Source organism: Amblyomma maculatum, chromosome 4 (genome assembly GCF_055883805.1).
Source record: "Amblyomma maculatum isolate TAMU_Amacu chromosome 4, ASM5588380v1, whole genome shotgun sequence".
Lineage (NCBI taxonomy): Eukaryota > Metazoa > Arthropoda > Arachnida > Ixodida > Ixodidae > Amblyomma > Amblyomma maculatum.
In genome coordinates, this window is record NC_139347.1 from 32021449 (window position 1) to 32039241 (window position 17793).

Sequence of the window (17793 nt, forward strand, 5' to 3'; positions counted from 1 at the left end):
GAACATCCTCACAAATAATTGTGTCAGGGCTTTCCCGCCCTTTTTTTTTCTGTTTCCAAATGACATAAATGTACAGAGTTTTACATTTGCGTAAAACACGGGTCTCTTACAACTTGACTCAGGAATGACTTCAGTGACGCCTTGTTTTGCCATGAAGTATGCGTGTCGATTTATTGATGTCACGAGCGTGTTAAGTGAGAACGTCGCAAAAATAGTCGAGGGCATCTGTTCCTCTGTGTTGCTAAGGAGGAATAAAAACAAAACAAAAAACAGTTACCAGCCGCCGTGCTCCTGCTTATGCAGACTCAATACCTTCCTTTGACGGCTTCGTTGTGAAGCGGGAAGAACTGTCCCTGGAAGCCAATTGAATGAGGCGCACCTTCTTTCCCGCCTTTCATCTCGATTCCAGCGTTTGCGAGTGTCTTGCGCACCGCGTTCCAGTTCCAGCGGCGTGATGACAGCACTCGTGCAAGCTGGGCTAATTCACGTGGTACATGGAACGGTCTACCATTCCTCTCAGTCATCACATTAACACTGAACCGAACTGGGAACCGGATCAGTCGACCTCCATGAACACGCATGCCGTAGAACATTCCTCGTTCGTCCACTTCCACTTTGTGTCCCGCTCGATGCAGCGCTGTGATTAGTTCGCCATACTGGAATCCCGGCAGCTCCCTAGGAAGTCGGGCGATGTCGTCGGGCACCGTGAACTCGCGACCACGGATGGTCACAGGGAAATGTTTGCCAGAGTCGCTGTCGTCTCCACCGCCAAATATAGAACGAGAAGGTGCGGCCCTCTGGCTAGGAACTGAAATTTCTTGACCCATAATGACCAAAGAGACGATGTCATCGCCACTGGGTGTAAGTTTGACCTGGACGCCATTGGACTGCAACGTTTTGGTGAGAAGAGTGATGGCTTCGGGGCCGCTTGCACGGACAGATGTCATCAGGTCGGCGAGGTCCTTAGGAAGACCGTACCAGCGGCCGTTAAAGTTGACGCTTATGGCTGAATCTGACATCCCGTCGATGCCTGGACTTTCGGAAAGTGACGGCTGGGGATGAATAGGGAAAGTGTGCCTCTCACCGTTGAAGCCGAGCCTCACTTCTTTGGGACCCTTGTGCACGTCCACACCGAGAAGTCTGAGGCTGTCGAGCAACCTGTCAACTGCGGGAGCGTTTTTGATTGTACTCAGGAGCTCACCGATGCGAGGGATGTCTTTCGGTATCGTGTACTTTACGCCGTTGATACTGATTACCATTCGAGTAGCCACAGGGAGTTGAATGACGTCGTAGCCTTTGTGAGCAGACTGAAGCACACCGTCCGGCCCAGGAACAAGCTTGTACCCAGCCCTCTGGAGGATCCTCAGAACCTCGTCCGCTGGTAATTGGCGGTCAGAGATTATGCGAATAAGCTTATCGTTATCTCTGGGCAGTACTAGCCGGTTCCCTGCGACGTCTATGCTTGTCTTTGGTTGCGGCTTTATTGGATAGTGCTTCCCATTGAACTCGATGGCTTTGACGTCATGGTTGGGGCCTCGAACGGGGATTATTCCGTAATTGTTGTACAACACGTTGAGGACATCGCTGGGCATGCCATGCTTTTCTAGCTGCGTGACTATAGAAGGAAGATCACGCGGTATCAAGTAATCTCGGCCACCCAACTTAATCCCCAGACGAATGGCAACAGGGAAAGGAATGGTAACGCCATCTTTTTTTATGCCCACGACGTTTCCACTGTCCTTGTCGACCACGACGGGAATCTTAGATTTCTGAAGGGCGCTGATAGTCTCGCCTATTATCTGGCTGTCGGGATGAGAAAGAATTCGCTCTAGATCTGCAGGTATGTTATACCTCCTTCCACGAATGGTGACTGGCACTGGGGCCACGGAGCGGACGGGAAAGCTTCTCCCTCCGAAACGTATAGTTTTGATTTCCCCAGAGGGCGATTTTTCAGGGCGCACACCAAATTCCTCAAGAATTGGTAATATTGTGTGAAACACTTCCGGTTTGTCCTGGACGGCACGCACCAGTGCCGGCAAGTCGTTAGGGAGTGTGAATGGCCGCCCGTTTACGATAACTCTTGGAGCAACAGGTTGAGGTAGATGAGTCTTCTTGTCAAACAGCGTGAATCCCGGGACCTTGCCGGTTGAGTCTGGCGTAACATCCCCACCGAGCTGCCGAATGGCAGTAGTAATGGCCGGAAGTTGTTCAGGGTGTTTGGAGGTGAAAGTGGCTAGTTCTTCGGCGTCTCTGGGGAGTGTGAATGGCCGGCCATTGATTTTAATAGTAAAAGAGGGCGACACCTTCCTAGGAAGATTGATCTGTTTACCGTGAAGGGTGACATGCTGAAAAGGCTTGCTTAGGTCAGGGAATCTCACCCCTTTTTTGACTAATGTTTTGTAGATCGGAACAAACAAATTAGGGTTCTTTTCTAGAAAATCCAGGTATGAGCGCACGTCTCCAGGAACACTTTTGTCCTTGTGAGGAATATTGACAACGCCAGGAAGGTTGACCTCAGGACTTTCTTCATGTAGATCATGGTTTGGAAGCTCCCCTACAGGATATGGATGTCGATTCTCAGGACTGCTTGAAGGATTCATGTCGGGAGAACTGGGGAGCTCAAAATTTGGTGGTTGAAAGGATGGAATATATTGTGCCTTCGGAAAAGGATACTTGGAATCTTCAGGGTTTGATGGTTGAAAGCTTTCAGGACTAGAGAATTCGGGACCTTTTGGGTTGTTTTCTTGGGGCTTGTTGTGACCTGGTGTGTGAGGGTGCGAACGTGTCTGGCTGCCAGGAATTTCGTTTTCGGGCCCGAACTGTGGGTTGTCCAAAGTATTGGAAGGAAACGAAGTTTCAGGGCTTGACTGATCAGATGTGTCTGGGTTCAAAGTCTCTCCAGGTTCAAGGGTCTCAGAATCTGTCGGATTTATGCTTTGTTCGTTTGGCTCCGGTTCCTCGAAAGTAACAGGCCTTTCACGCCTGGGACTATGTCCGGGAGATTGTTCCGGGCCTATTGGCTTTGGATTTCTGGGGCCTAAGATGTCGGTTTCCGAAGGTTCAGCAGGCCCGATAGGTTGAAAATTTGATGGCTCCAGAGAATCAGGACCGGTTGCACTAGGAAGCCAAGATGTAGGAGACTCGGAAACCCTTACTCCGGGACGCGGTTTGTGCTGAGTACCGAACGGCTCGACGTTTTCAGGGCCAATCGGTTCAGATGGTTCAGATTCGGGTGAACCAAAATGTCGAGGATTGAAAGGCTCGAAAATATTTGACGGTCTCCGAGGCCTCAGTATTTCGAGGATGACCGGAGACAGTTCTGGGTACGTCTTTAGGATCCTTTGAACTTTAGGCTTGACCTTAGTAGGGACAGGAGTTTGCTCGCCTTGGATAGTTATCTCATCCTGTGGCGACGACGGTCGAATTTCGGAGATCTCTTTTATGACGTCAGCAACGTTCTTGGCCGCAGGGCCACCGATCCATCTCACTCCTCTGTCGGTAGGCACCGCGAAGGAATCGACGCATTGTAGTGGGCAAGGCAAGTGGCAGTGGCCACCCTGATAGGTTGCGAAGAAAGCAAGCAGAGCAAGTGGCAGTCGTCGGCCCGAAAAGAGCATCTTCGGGTTGAGGAGTTCGGATCAGCTCTAGCAAGTAGGTGCCCACTGGCAGCTTACTGAAAGAGATGTGTGCGTGCGCCATAGTAAGGTTACGTGCTTCAACCAGTAATGGTCACAAAGCTTTAAATACGCATCTTTTAATAAGCTGGCGTGGTTAAGTATGGTCATTTTACTTATTTAAGAATTATCTCTTCGTAGAACTTGTTGCAATGTCACAATTCTGTCTCGTGAGTTTTTCATTAAACCTTTATAATAAACGAGTACTTTTCGCCTGTGTATTGAAATGGACAACGTTGGAATCAATACTGCTATTTTGGAAACAACTTGCCCTGAAAGATGTGTTAATTGCTCTAAACGAATAGATCACATTTAAATAATGTACTGCTGCATTGTGGTCCTGATTGCAGAAGTTCAAGAAAACAGCTTAATATACACAACGCTACACTTCCTTTAAGAATACTTCAAGGATAAAAACGCTGCATAGACCGAAAATCAGCTTAAGACATTAATTTTGATTAAATCGCTCTAGTACTCACATGATACGCATTCTCGCCATGCTAGATTCAATCTAAACAGATTCAGCTTTCAACCAGCTTATCTTGAATATCCTAAATAATTACTGAAAAATACTCTCTTGCAAAAGTGCCTCCATGTAGTACTTCATTATGGGCCGATGTGCTTATTCGTTCAGAGGTAAGCGAGGTAGTTGTCATGGCAACGATGGGTGCAGGCTGGAGAAGGAACGTAGCGAGAGGAAGGGGGGAGAGAGAGAGAGAGAGCTGCGAATGAGTAATTAAATTATACTTGAAATATATTTTATCTTGAGATGCCTAAAGTAACTGGAACTCTGAAAGTACCGCAGTCTTTTTATATTTGCTGTCGCACCACCTATTGGTTAGTTGCGATTACGTAGTCAGTCGCCGGCATAGATGGTTCACTTGCTCGAGCAACTGATTCAGCACCGTGCGCTTCTGCGGCGACAGCCAGGCGTGTTTTGTATTATTAGATTTGTTCAGTTTTGCTGGATGAGCCCGAAATGCGCATAACACGTATTGTATATTTTGTCTGGTGAGGATGTCGAAGCGTGGTATTTTGGGGAACGGAAGGGGATCCGTCAAAGCGTTGATTGTGATTTTTAGAGGAAGTGAGCAAACTGTGTGGGTGCACCTGAATCGGCGCGAAAAGTTTGTACCGACAAACGACGAAATAAGTGCGGTGCGAAACCATCGCCTGTGGTATTAGACAATATTTTCGTTTATCCCATATTCTGCCAATCGGGCATCCGTGAAGAGTCTCCATAGTAACAGCTACGTTTTCAGAGATGTTTTGTGAAGCTTCTTACTTTTCTGGGCAGCAATATTGCTCTGAGGCTCGTAAAAAAAATTGACAGATTGTAGCACCTGTATTTTCTGTGGACTGCTGTTTAATCAGTATGCTTGCCCAGTGTCTGTGCAACATAGGGTATACATTCAATGCCCCGACTTTCAGAGTCCGCGATCCAGAGTCTCGCCCGATGAATAACACATCCACAGTTTGTGGAGACACCGGTTTATTCCAAATCAATAATATATTTGGAAACATCCATCAGACGCAGCATCAGAGCACTTTGCTACCGACCAATTCGCCCTCAACCGCTGGGCAGCACGCGAACAGCTCAGTAAGTCGAATATTTGTCTTCAAAGCAAAGCATAAAGTGCACGCCATCATAGCCAGACTTATTTTTTTTTTTCAGTTCCAAACGCTAATCACAACCCTACAGTGGAACTGAATGAATCACATCGGTTCTGTATTTTATATTTAGCAAAAAAAAAAAAAAAAAGACTTGGAGAAACAGCAAACCTAAAGTGAACATTTTTGTACACCACATTTTTAAGGAATATTTGCATTTGCGAACCTGTCAATATCTTTTGACAGGTTCAGGCCATGGCAGCATCAGGCGACATGAGTCGCTTTGCTCTCAGCGAAGCAAGAACGGTACTATAAGCTGGAGAGGCAGTTTGCATTATGCGTTGTGAACGCACGCCGAATGACTCGAAAAGGTGCACTTTATGTCGCTTTCGTGCGACGCTTTGAATGTTGTCTGAAATCCAAACGTCAAGCAGTTCTCAGCTTTCGTTTATTAACAATTTCATCGGTCGTTAACTGAATAACTACGACCTCTAGTTTGCGGTGAACACAGGAATCGCTGTGTCAGCGCTATCTTCGCCTAGCAGACGACGCACTAGACCTATTCTGGCAACAACACCTCAATGTGCACTGCGCGCCGCTCACTGATTGCGGTACCTGCAGAGGTGCAGTTAATTTAATGATGACGGAGCACACCATAGGGTCATTTCATGCAAATTGAGCCAGAGTTTTTTGCAATATGACGGATTTTGTTGGCTAATATGTGACAGGTTCCTGACCCTCAAAGACTGCCCTTGCACCGGCTTACTTTTTTTTTTCCAAAATATTTGCACGTCTTGACGGCAGATTTATTTTTCGATACAGCTGATCAAGGATGCAGGGAACAAAAGTTTTCCGTAGGAGTGCTCGAAATTATTGAATATTTTTAGTATAATTGCGGAGGGCCCGATGATGACAAACACTATCGGCAAATTGTGTATCTTAAGTTGTCTCATAAGACAGGAAATTTAGCACGCATAAAAACGCAAAAATAGAGAATTTTCAAATTTATGTACGAAAATGTACAAACTAGCGAGTCAAAATTCTTGCATAGTTTATTGTGCGTGCAACAGAGAACGTTAAAAACAATACTAGTGGTCAGAAACGATAAAAATATTCGCGAGAAAAAATCTCTGAACAATAAGAAAAGTTTGGAAAGGATATTTCTTTTAACTCTAGAAATCGCATATGAAATTTTCCAGTGCTACAGCACGCCGAACACTTGGAAAGAGTATTTTTACTTTACAAATAACTTATTAAAATTTTCTAGCACTGCAGCACGCAGAGCACACCGCAACCGGACGGTGCTGTGGACACTCCAGACTGAAGTACACTGAGTAAGGGCAGTGGGAAAAGCGCTCGCCTCGACGTGAAGTCGCAAGTGTCGACAACTGACAGAGGCACTGGTATAGAGTTAACCTTTAGCGTTTAGCTTGCCGAAGACGTACTGACGTAGACGTATACCAGTTTGCAGGACCCCTCCTGCGCACGCGTATTGACAGGGGTGAGTGCAATCGCGGCCACTGCGCCTGTTTGGGAGGCGTCCTACAAACCGGTATACGTCTACATCAGTACGTCTCCGGCACTCTCTGCGAGCAGACTTCTATACGTCGGCGCCTCTTGTGCCATGGCTTATGGTGGTCGGAAATTGCCGAGGTCGTTTCCTCGTTTGCGGCTTAGATACGGCCAAGTAAATCGTAGTCTGGTGCAACAGAATCTCAGTGTGCGAAGGTTGAGTGTAGCATTCTGTACATTGGTGTTGATATATTCTGAAGGCATTAGTAAGTTTTTTGCGGTTACTCGATTCCAGTGCCTCTGTCGTAGTCCACACTTCCGGCTTCACGTCGCAGCTCTCGACTTTCTCACTGTCCCTACTGCCAGTTCACTGCAGTCCGGAGTCTCCACTGTACCTGCCGCTCGTTGCGTGCTGTATGTGCGGCAGTGTGGCGAAATTTCAAGAAATCAATCCTTGAGTTTGAAAAGTGATACCTTTTCGCACATTAATTTTTGGCTGAGGCCAAAGGTTTGTACTGGCGCTTATTGTGTTTGTTTAGAGCATCAAGAGGCATTGCTCAAAAAAGACGTTTTTGCCACTCAAGCGCACTTTAGAATGTTTTTCTGGATACCATATGTCAATCATTGCCAACCAGAAGTGTTTCTAATGTTTCCTTTAATATGAACTGTAACCCTGCACTAAAACGTTTCTCCTCTGATTTGAAGCGTTTTTTCATTTAATATTTCTCTAATCTATTATTTAGTTTTTGTGTGTTTTTTTTAGCATGCCATAAGTCAAGTTTTACGAGTGAATTTGAAATGAGATTTTATCCGATGTTATTTTGCAATTCTCTGGCTACTATAAAAATTATTAAAATATTCAAGTAATTCTACAAAAAAAAAGAAGAAAAGTTTGCTGAAAACTCCACTGGCTATATTAAAAATAGAAATGCTGCCAGAACGTGGAAATATTTTCCTGAAATAATGTAAGCCGGCAAAGGTCGTTTTTAAGTGTGCGGAACGAGCATGATTTTTAGCTGCGAAATTCGTCATGGTTAATAAAACGCTGTATCACTTGGCCGGAAATGACACCACAGTGAATGCGCGGTAGCGGTACTCGAGGCAGGTAACCACGTATGATCGTCTGATTATGTGGGGAAGTTTCGGGTGTCACATCGGCAGCGTATTACTGAGGTGAGCAGAAAAAAAAAAAAAAAACGAATCGGAGAGGCACAGAAAGGCACCTGGACGAGAGTAGGTTGAGAGCTTCATCGAAATACAAATGACGGGCTTCAGAGTAATCGTCCCGTAATAGGAAGGGGCCCTAACGAGATTGCATTCAGTAAGCTCGCAATATTGGGGAATAGAAATCTGGTCGAGGTTTTCGGCCGATGTCGGGGAAAAACTGTGCACGAGCAGCGTCATACAAGTAAAGGTGCTACCACTAGTTAGTAAGTATATGCTCCGTTACCAGAACAGGGCCTGGCCGCCTTGGTGCAGTAGATGGCCAGCACCTTCTTCATGGATCTCAGTCACTCCGCCGTGAGCCGCGAGCTGTTGCGGAGCGCTTCACCCACGGTTGCCGCTAGGCCTGCGACAAAAAGAAGGCTGCTGACAATGTTTGCCAGACACCGCATAATATCCGCACTCGAGTTGTTCTACGCAACGCATATTGGCGAAACATTGATCGGTGTAAATGCATTATTGAGAAATGACAGGGCATAAAAACCTCGGTCTACCAAAATGGCGTAGGTGTGCAATCATAGGAGTGGCTTTGAAATTGTTGGATTAGAAGAGGACAAAGACACATACTGCGTATTCAGCATGAAAAAGAGGGCTTAAGTGCTAAAGTATGCAAAAAACCTGAGAGCAGTATGGAGAACATTATATACTGTTTAAAGAATAAATTTGGGGGACACTTAAGCTCCGGCTTCAGGGTTATAATACGAAAGCGTTATTAGCTGTTGTCTTCTGCTCCCCTTGCCGATCTTTGTTCGCATAAATATTGTTAGCTACTCGTTTAATCACTAATCCTTTAAACGGTGTCTCTACTATCCAACAAAAGCCCATGTAGTGTGGTAATTTTCGTGGTTAAAATACATCCGTAAGCTTACACCTTATGGGAAAGACAACCCATTTTCCCCGCTTTAGCCAAGCCGCACAAGCGCGGCTGCGTGACCAAGGGGCAGCGTCTTTAACTCGGTATTTGAGGGTCCTGCTGGATTCCGTTCCCATCTCACCCTCCCACCTCAAAAGAACTACCCGAGTTGACAGAGCTCTCGTGAACCCGTCCACGTAACTTGTTCTCGTGACGTCATGCAGTGCGTGGACCAATCAGTGTCCAGCAGTGTCACCTGCCAACTATCACCTGCCAGAGACATGCTGGTGAATTTTGGCTGATAACGCCAACACCAACGTCGCATTTTCTTGAGATCTTTTAACACTATCGCGTTAAAAGAAAAACACAAGTTTTTGTAATAATCATTATCGGTAAAGCAATCGTCATCATCATCAGCAGCATGACTATACCCATTGCAGGGCGAAGGCCTTTCCCACATTCCTCCAATAAACCCGGTCCTATGCTAGCTGCATCCACTTGACCCCTGCGAACTTTTTAACCTCATCCGCCCACCTAACTTTCTGCCGCCCCCTGCTACGCTTCGCTTCCCTTGAAATCCAGTTTGTTACCCTAAGAGACCATCGGTTAGCAACCCTCATAGCAAGGCGATATATCCTTGGTTTTCTGTTGTGCGCGTTAGACGTCCTGTGCCCATGATCCTCCTCGTTATGATATAAGTCGCATTTGTTGTCTAACCCACTCTATGCCCTTGCTACCGGTTAGCATTACGCGTACCATTTTATAATAAGCTCGCCGCGTTGTTACCGTATAGTTTGAATCAGCGGTCACTACATGCACTAGATAGACGTATTTCCTTTCCATTTTCTATAACTTGCCGTCTATAAAAAATGCGGCTCCCTTTGCAGACTCTTGAACAATATTTCAGTTTTATTCATATTATCGTTAAGGCTCACCGTTCAAGTTTCAAGCTCGCACTTTGGGACGTTAATTAACCACATAAGCCATAAATCAATCAACCATGCTCTGAGATTCTTGGTTTGAGTTAGTGAACAGCATAATCTGATCAGCTATCGGACGCTACTGCTGGTTTTCCGTTAACTACTACCATAGATTGGTACAATTTAAGCTTCTTGATTCACCGTGTAAATACGCAGAGAATAACAGCGGGGAGACAATGCCCCCTTCCTGGCTGCCTTTCTCGTTGAAAATTTATTGCTTTTTCTGTGGCGCACATATTATGGCCACTACGCTTTGCTTAAGATATTTTATCACCTCCTTTATGAATATGAGAATGAATTAGCAGCAAAAAGCACGGAGGAATATTTGATTGGCAGCTAGTAAAGGCACTAATAGAAAACATGGAAACTTCTCGATAGCGAAGGAATCTAAAAAAAGGCAAAATAAGGAATTAATTTTGTAACTAATTGAAATATATACCCTACATGTACAATTCTAGACCTGCTCAAATAGTGGTGGCACATAAATAGATTTAACAGATTTTAAGAACGTAAAGAAAGAATCTACAACAACAGAGAAACTAAATTTGGATCGTGAATACTAAACCTGAGGGCCCGATGAAAGGCGAGGAAGGTATTTTTCGCAATAGCTTGCAAGAATGCATATTATTGCTTGGAGACTTCAGTCGAACCAAAGCCGTGGGCGAATCATAATGACCTCCCGAAAACGCTGTCAAGCATACATCAAATTTCAGGCCCATCATTTAGCACATTTAATGTCTATAATTCTTAAAGATAGCTTATATATGCATTTTTGGTTTGATTGGTCAATTCCTGTCTAGCGGTAATAGTACTGAAAGCACCGAGGTGGTACTTAGAGCATAGAAAAGTTTGTTATGTAATTGCTAATAGAGTCGATGCAATATTAGGCTCCGCGTTACCCAGCAAATAATGTCACCTTAAATAGTGCTAAACTATAGATCGCGCTAATGACATCTATCAATCAGGTTGGACATAAATCAGCGGAGGTTAAAGAGTGTGTGGGTGTGGAATTCCCGAAAAACGAATCACTGTTTGATTCCTTTGAGGCATCAGTAGTGGTTCATTAAAACGTTAAACAAAATTTGAGAAATTGCGCATAAATGGACCAGAACATGTTATTAGAGTCTGCACAAAGGCCACACGTTTTTCATGAAAATAGTGAGTAAGTACGATCCACAAAGGATATTTGGCAATGGTTCAGAGTGTCTATTTCGTTAATCTGCGTGTATGTGTAAGCTATAAATAACTAGTTATCATTGTCCCTAAAAAGCGCACATCTTCAGAACCTAATGTTTTGGTGAGCGCAGCTAGCTATATGTTCAAATTTGAAAGTTTCAATAAAACATTATCGGGCAGCGTGTTTAACCATCTCGACCACGGAAAGTTCGGAACATGTTTTTTCATTAAGCAGGAAGAAGCAAGCAGTAGGGATTAAGCACGCCTGGTACAAGTAGTCCCCACAGATACAGATCGTGAAAGAGAAACTTTCGTGACATGAAGAGTGGTTCCCGTTAAACTCGGTTGATATACGCGTCACGGACTACTGTCGCCCGAAACCCCAAAAGGAAACTATGCATTCAAAATATCTTGCTAGAGGGGGGCTGGAACTTGTCGGTTAACAATGGGACTTGAAAGGAGAACAACGAAAGCATACTGAAAGGAAACAAACCTAATATTGGCGGAAAATGAAGCAACATAAAGTAGAGAAGAAAAAAAGCGTTACTACAATAACTGAAGTTATGAAAACAAACAAACAAACACACAAATGAACTGTGACACATTGTAGTTCAGAGTGGAACGCAGTTGAAGACAGCAGAGACTCAGATCTCAGATGAGGGAGAGGGGGGGGGGGGGGGGGGGGGTTTAAGGCGTTTTGCTTTGCTAGTAGAAAGAAATGCAGATCTCGTGCAAACCGCGAATAATTGTAGATAATTGATATAAATTATTTGTTCTGCAGTAATGTTAACTAAGTCCGGTACTTGATCTAGAGACCGGTGGGGTGACGTCCTAAAGGTTTCAGCTTATCGGACGCAAGACAAGTTCTGAGAAAAGTGATTAAGAATATTCCGAGTATGCTTGTGCTTGTCGAGGTGGACATCATTATTAATATGCATTCTAAATATTTGTCGGTTTTTTTCAAAATGAACGATTAGCATTTTCTCATAATAATGAAAAAGTAGTTTATCTTCTGTAATATTCGACATACCTTGCATACTTTTCGCTGGACTTATGACGGTGTCTCCTTTAACTTTACCTAATCACGGAAAGCTACTAGCGCGAAGAGCGTTAATTATTTTTGTTTATCCTTTCAGGAGCTTCAATGAACAACGTCGGGACTTGAAACCAGCCTTAAGCGAAATTTTTTCATATGGCCTTGTATCATCCTGCAGAGGTAGCGCAGGAGCAGCTTTGAGAAGACGGGCCACAGCTCATCGCATCATAGTTTAAATTATGCCGTATTATTATACAGAAGTGGAAATCTATAATCACATTGGCCGAGTAAAGACTGCAAAGAAGGCATGCAGTCTTTTCGAGGAAGACTATTGAGATCAATCATATCGAAGGCTTTAGAGAAGCTAGTTGTCCTTGTTTCTGAGTGTTTTAATTAGCTTCGGTTGGGCTTCTTTTCAGTTAGTAAGTTGTAGTCATGTGTTCAAACGCATCCGAGGCATGGCAGCCAACGTTCATCGCGGCTGATTCAAACTTCCCTTACCGACCCTTCACCCTTCCTTTGTATTTCCTTTGTCCCTTTCTTCGCCTTGCCTCTGTATTCATCGAAAACCCTAATGAATACTCAGTGTATTTACCATACGTTCTCTATTCACCTGCTCTAATATAGCGTTGTTGTGGAGTACCGCTAAATAAAGCCCATTCTTTCACTTAATTGCCCTCGTCCGCACGTTTCCCCAATCTGGATTGAGGGCGACACTATTCATTGATGAAGGAAGTTGGATAGTCAGCAGTCTGGAAAGGTAATATTGTCCTGCTCTATTATACTCGGACGAGTTCCCGTCACCATCGCACGCGTAGAAGCGCTGGTACGGTCCTGAATACATGCACTTAGGTGCGCATACGCCCCGCACTTACGAGTGTCGTGACGCGCCGTCGAGTCGTCCACCACGTGCTCCACTTCGGGCTCCCTATTATACCGCTTCTGCTAGCGGCGTGCGCTGCGGCGGATAAATCTGCGTTCGGGTTGAGCGGTCGGTCGTTCTGCGCTGAAGAAGCTGCCCGCGGGCTGCGGCAGCAGAAACGAGCAGCAGCTCTTCGGCGGCTCCCTGTGGTCGTCGGAGCTGTCCGCAGGATCGACCTCCTTGTCGAAGGAAGGGCTCCTCCACCCCTAAACTTCTCTCCCTCTCCCCTCCCATCTCGCACTCGCTTCTATTAAGAGCAGCTTTGTTTATTGGCCAGGGGCTCGCAGATATACGGTCCGCGGTTTGACAGGCCCACGTCAGCTGCCTTCAATGGTCGCCCTAACGAACTCCTTCGGCACAGCCGACGCCATAGCAGCGGCCTGCAGCCGCACCGCCAATCTCGCGTGGGACCGTAGGAGAGGCTTCGACTGAAAGGGATGACGAGGAGGAGGGAAAGGAAGAGAAAGAAGAGGGGAGAGAGCGACGCGGAGCGCGTTTCGTTAAGTCGAGCTATTGTTGTTGCCCAAGCCCGGAAAATTGAGATTTCCCGGGCGCGTGCGCCGTGCATGCTCTTATGTACTGCTTTGGTGATATGGAACGACGTCGTCGAGCGACTCACGGCGTACATTATGCTCGACGCGACGCATGCGAGGCCATGTCGTAATGAATTTGACAATGTGTCGTTACTCGAGCATCGCATCGCTCGTGCTAACGCCAATATGAAAGGGGCTCGAGTGAAGAGCGGTGTGGAAATAGGGAAAGAGGTTGCTTAACGGCTGCTTTTTAATTTCTGCATTCTTTTTTTTTTAGACCGAGGCGTAAACCCGTCTGTTTGGAAGGTTTAGACAGTTTTCGATGGCGCATTTTTGCCGATATGACTGGCTCGTTTTAAAAACGCATACGAGCCGGATGTCTGTCATCGAACGACTGTCGTAAAAGCTGTCGATTAAAAACGAACTCTCTACTCCTGAGAGCGACCGACGACTTCATTTATATAGGCACTGATGCCATGCTTGCAAAGTGCAAAAGCGGATCAATCTCTATTCTCTCCCCGGTAAATTTCTGCCATGTACACGTGATGAGCTTCATTTCTTTTGGCGTGCTAAGTTGAGGAGTTTACGCGACCAAGACATGTGGAAACCTTGTGATGTTGCGCATGTTGAGTTTTCGCAGTGGTTTTCAGGGTCATTGCTGGCAGCAATGCACCGCGTACGTTGCCATTGTTGTTTCTGGAGTTTAGGACTCAGATCAGATTTGTGCGAACTTGCCTTCAGCTACATTGGGTAGTTCGCAGTGTACAAGCAATTGAAGCATCGCAACGACATCATCATCATCATCATCTTGACCAAACCCGCTGTAGGGCAAAGGCTTCTCTAATATCCCTCCAACTGACTCGTTCCTGTGCCCTCTGCATCCACATACTTCCCGCGAATTACTTGATATCATCCGTCCACCTAATTTTCTGCTGCTTCATACCACGCTTGTTTTATCTTGGAATCGAGTCTGTTGTTCTTACCATTGACCGAAAGGCCGGCAAGAGTGCTTCTTAACTGTGCCCTTCAGGTGTAGAAACTTTTGCATCTAATGAGTTGATCTCCGGAGACGACAGAAGGTGCGCGCTGAGAGTTGTGACATGCATATCGATACGTCTAATTTATAGAGCCACATCTACTCATACCTTAAAAACTGCGCTATGAGGCCTTCGAGGCTGAAATGTGTTTTCGAATATGTTCGAAACATAGAGAATGGTCTCACTGTGCTATTCGCAGAGACTACTGAAACCATGACGGACCGATGTAAAGTAATGATGAGAAAAAAACAACAACAAAACTTTGCATACAAGCTTTTCTGCTTATTGTTTTTTCGCGCTGCATGAGAAGAAAAAAAAAAGGTGGGAACAGTATATAACAATGTTGAATCAACATAATAAACAACTATTTTATTCAACTCTGAAAACTCAATGGTCTTGTCAAAAAAATAAAAATGCGAGAAAAATGAGTTTACTTCAGTCGTAACAGAAATGAGTTTTTAGTCATGACATCATGATTACTTGCCAATTCATTTAAGAGATTTGGTTAACTGTGGAACGAAGTACTGGCTTTCTTTATTTCTGTACTGCACCTTTTGTTTTTCGTTCTAGCTTGGTGGAAGTTAGCATAATATCAGAAAGGCTGCGCGTGCTTCTGTTATGCTAAGATTATCTCTGAATATATGGCAAAAATTTTCGCACCGCTAAGCTCTCCAATAATTTTTGCAACCCTCTACAGATATATTCTATCTTGCTTTGCTGTGATCATTATTTTTCGCTGCTTTGTAGACGATTCATGCCGACGTAGTTGGAGGAAAGTTCGTCACGCTCTCTCTCCTCGTTAACGTCGGTCAAGCAGCAGGTGCTTGGTAAGCACAGACACTCAACGTGCCGGACTGTTTTTTGCTTTCCTCATCACTCTGTTATATTTAAACTCCAGAAGCCGGAAGCCTAAAGAGTGTCTTCACAGCGACACGATGAACAGATTTTGGAGGTGGAATTAGGCTTCAATCTCGTATTGTTCCTTAACAACAAACCTGGTTTATGACTTTTGCGACAGTTCCGCATCAGTCTTGCTTCGGCGCAGTGATACTGCATTATCTTTCTTTCTGTCTGCATCTCCAAAAAAAAAAAAAGAAGCACTATATTATTATTGCGAAAGCAATACTACTCTAGGTTTCAAGCCTTCAGCGTAGCGCGGCGGTAGCCACGTCTTACCCACGTGACGCTGTGACGTCACACCCCTCGTGACACTAGGGTGAGAGCAGGGCTACCAACTCAAGCTGTCGGCGTAGCGCGGCGGTAGCCACATCTTACCCACGTGACGCTGTGACGTCACACCCCACATGGGCTGGCAGGAGCTGCCAACTTGGGTCTCTCGTTTCACATGGGACGGTTATGTCAGAATCAGCCTGCTAGGACCCTGGCATTCAAGTTACCCCTATAGGCCACTAAGGCACTTTCGTACGGGTTGGTTAAAGCGAGGCTTTATATGTGGGCTGAGGAAGAAGAAAAAGAGAAGAAGAACGCTCGGTCACCCGCAACTAATGCTTTCGCTGAATATTTGGTTCAGCAGCGTTGAACCCTTGTAATTCTTTTCTAAGAAAGCAAATGCGTTGCGAATCAGCCCCGAGAGTCTACGGTTAACAGAACCCTGCGGCTATTAGCTCAACAGGCATTTCCAAAGAACAGATGTTTCCACTTTCTTTTTGGCCGTGTTGTGGTCAGCTGTAAACATCCCTCTTCTGGATCTCAAAGTTTATTTAGATTGGCCTTTGCAGCGGCTATAGTTAAACGAAATAATACAAACACCGTCTTTATCAAACTGATTAGATGATATAATACCCACTACATCGATCAGCAAAGAACAATTCTTGAGAAGCCGAAGTGCTAGAGAATATTGTTTGTGTGTAAACGGAAATTCGTAGAAGCAAAAATATATTTTCGCTGGCAAATTCCATGCTTACTTCGTAACAAATCGTGTGCATATTCTTGATTCTCTGATGTTTTAATATTTTAATAAAATTCTTGAATTTTGGCGCATTTTCTTTTTCAGTATTAACGTTTTTCGGAAACTTTACATCTCCAGCCAATCATCATAGGATTTAATTTGAGGGGTTGGATGCGCTTTTCAAGTCATCCTCATTGCTGCTTCCAGTACTGGCAGCGACGTCAGCGTAAATTAATTTTTGGCCAACTAACGTGTGTCTTCCTCTCCAAACATGTGCTTTCCCTGACAGTTTGATTATATGCAAACGGAAGCTAACAGCTGGTTCCTTAAATAAGAAGCCATACTATGAATGCCCCTCACTGTGTGAGCGGGAGCGGGCTAGCGACATCAGCAATCATGTCCAGCCGCCCAGACGCTGACCGAGTCACGAACTATTGCAACGTGCGAATGTCTTCGTTGGTACGGCTTCTGATTCGATCTCGTCTTTTGTAGATTCGATTCCAGTGCTAGGAAGTTGGGTAACAAAAAAAACAGTTGTCGGCTTTCTTCAGCTTGGCTTTCCATTCCTCGAAGCCTGTCTCCGCAAGGGCTTTTGAACACGTGTAGTCTGCTTTACGCATCCCAACATGCTGGCTCATAAATACTCGACCTAATCTATAACCTCGTCGTCGCCTTTCACCATTCTTCCCTTTCATTTTATGCCTCGCGGTGCAGATTGGTACGACATGCAGTCTGAGACAGATTCCCTTTACCTTATAGCTTGCATAAATCCTCTCTGTCGATATGCACTGAAATGCAAAAGCTAATAAATGGGCCGCCTCTCTACACACAAGACGCCGGCTCAAACTCTGTTTGTTCGAGACGAATATGGGTAGGCAGCCTGTCATAAGATGTGGTACGATGGACCTGCATTCTTGCGGGCCTAGCGACGGCCGCGCAGCACCCACGGTTTCCAGGTACACGTACCGGCTAGCCGGAACACGACTCAGCGGCACCTGGTTGACCGATTCCCAGCAGCTGCAGCAGGATTGGCCTTACTGCATCACGCGGGAGCCGTTGTGTCCGGGCTGGTGTGAAAGGCCGTTTCAGATGGTTCGACAGAGCACGAGCGCGTGACAAAAAGCTTGAGCCTGGCGGGGCCGATTGAACAGCGAGCGGCGCGGGTCATTTGCTTCCGCCGCAAAAAGTAAATAAAATACTATAGAGAGTTAAATAAAAAAAGCAAAAAAAAAGTCCTGTGCCCCCCTTCCCAACCCCTTCTTATTATATTGCTAATGTGCCTTTATGTAGCTTATAGGAACTGATATATGAGAACAGCATTAGTAA

General features: G+C 45.3%; 1 protein-coding gene across 1 annotated transcript; it reads right to left on the reverse strand.

Moving 5' to 3' along the window:
- Positions 1-165: 165 nt before the first annotated feature.
- On the reverse strand, positions 166-3650 carry LOC146190612 (uncharacterized). Its single transcript, XM_084600998.1, has one exon. It carries the CDS (start codon positions 3615-3617, stop codon positions 306-308), a length of 3312 nt encoding a protein of 1103 aa, XP_084457124.1. The 5' UTR covers positions 3618-3650; the 3' UTR covers positions 166-305.
- Between the last annotated feature and the right edge of the window lie 14143 nt (positions 3651-17793).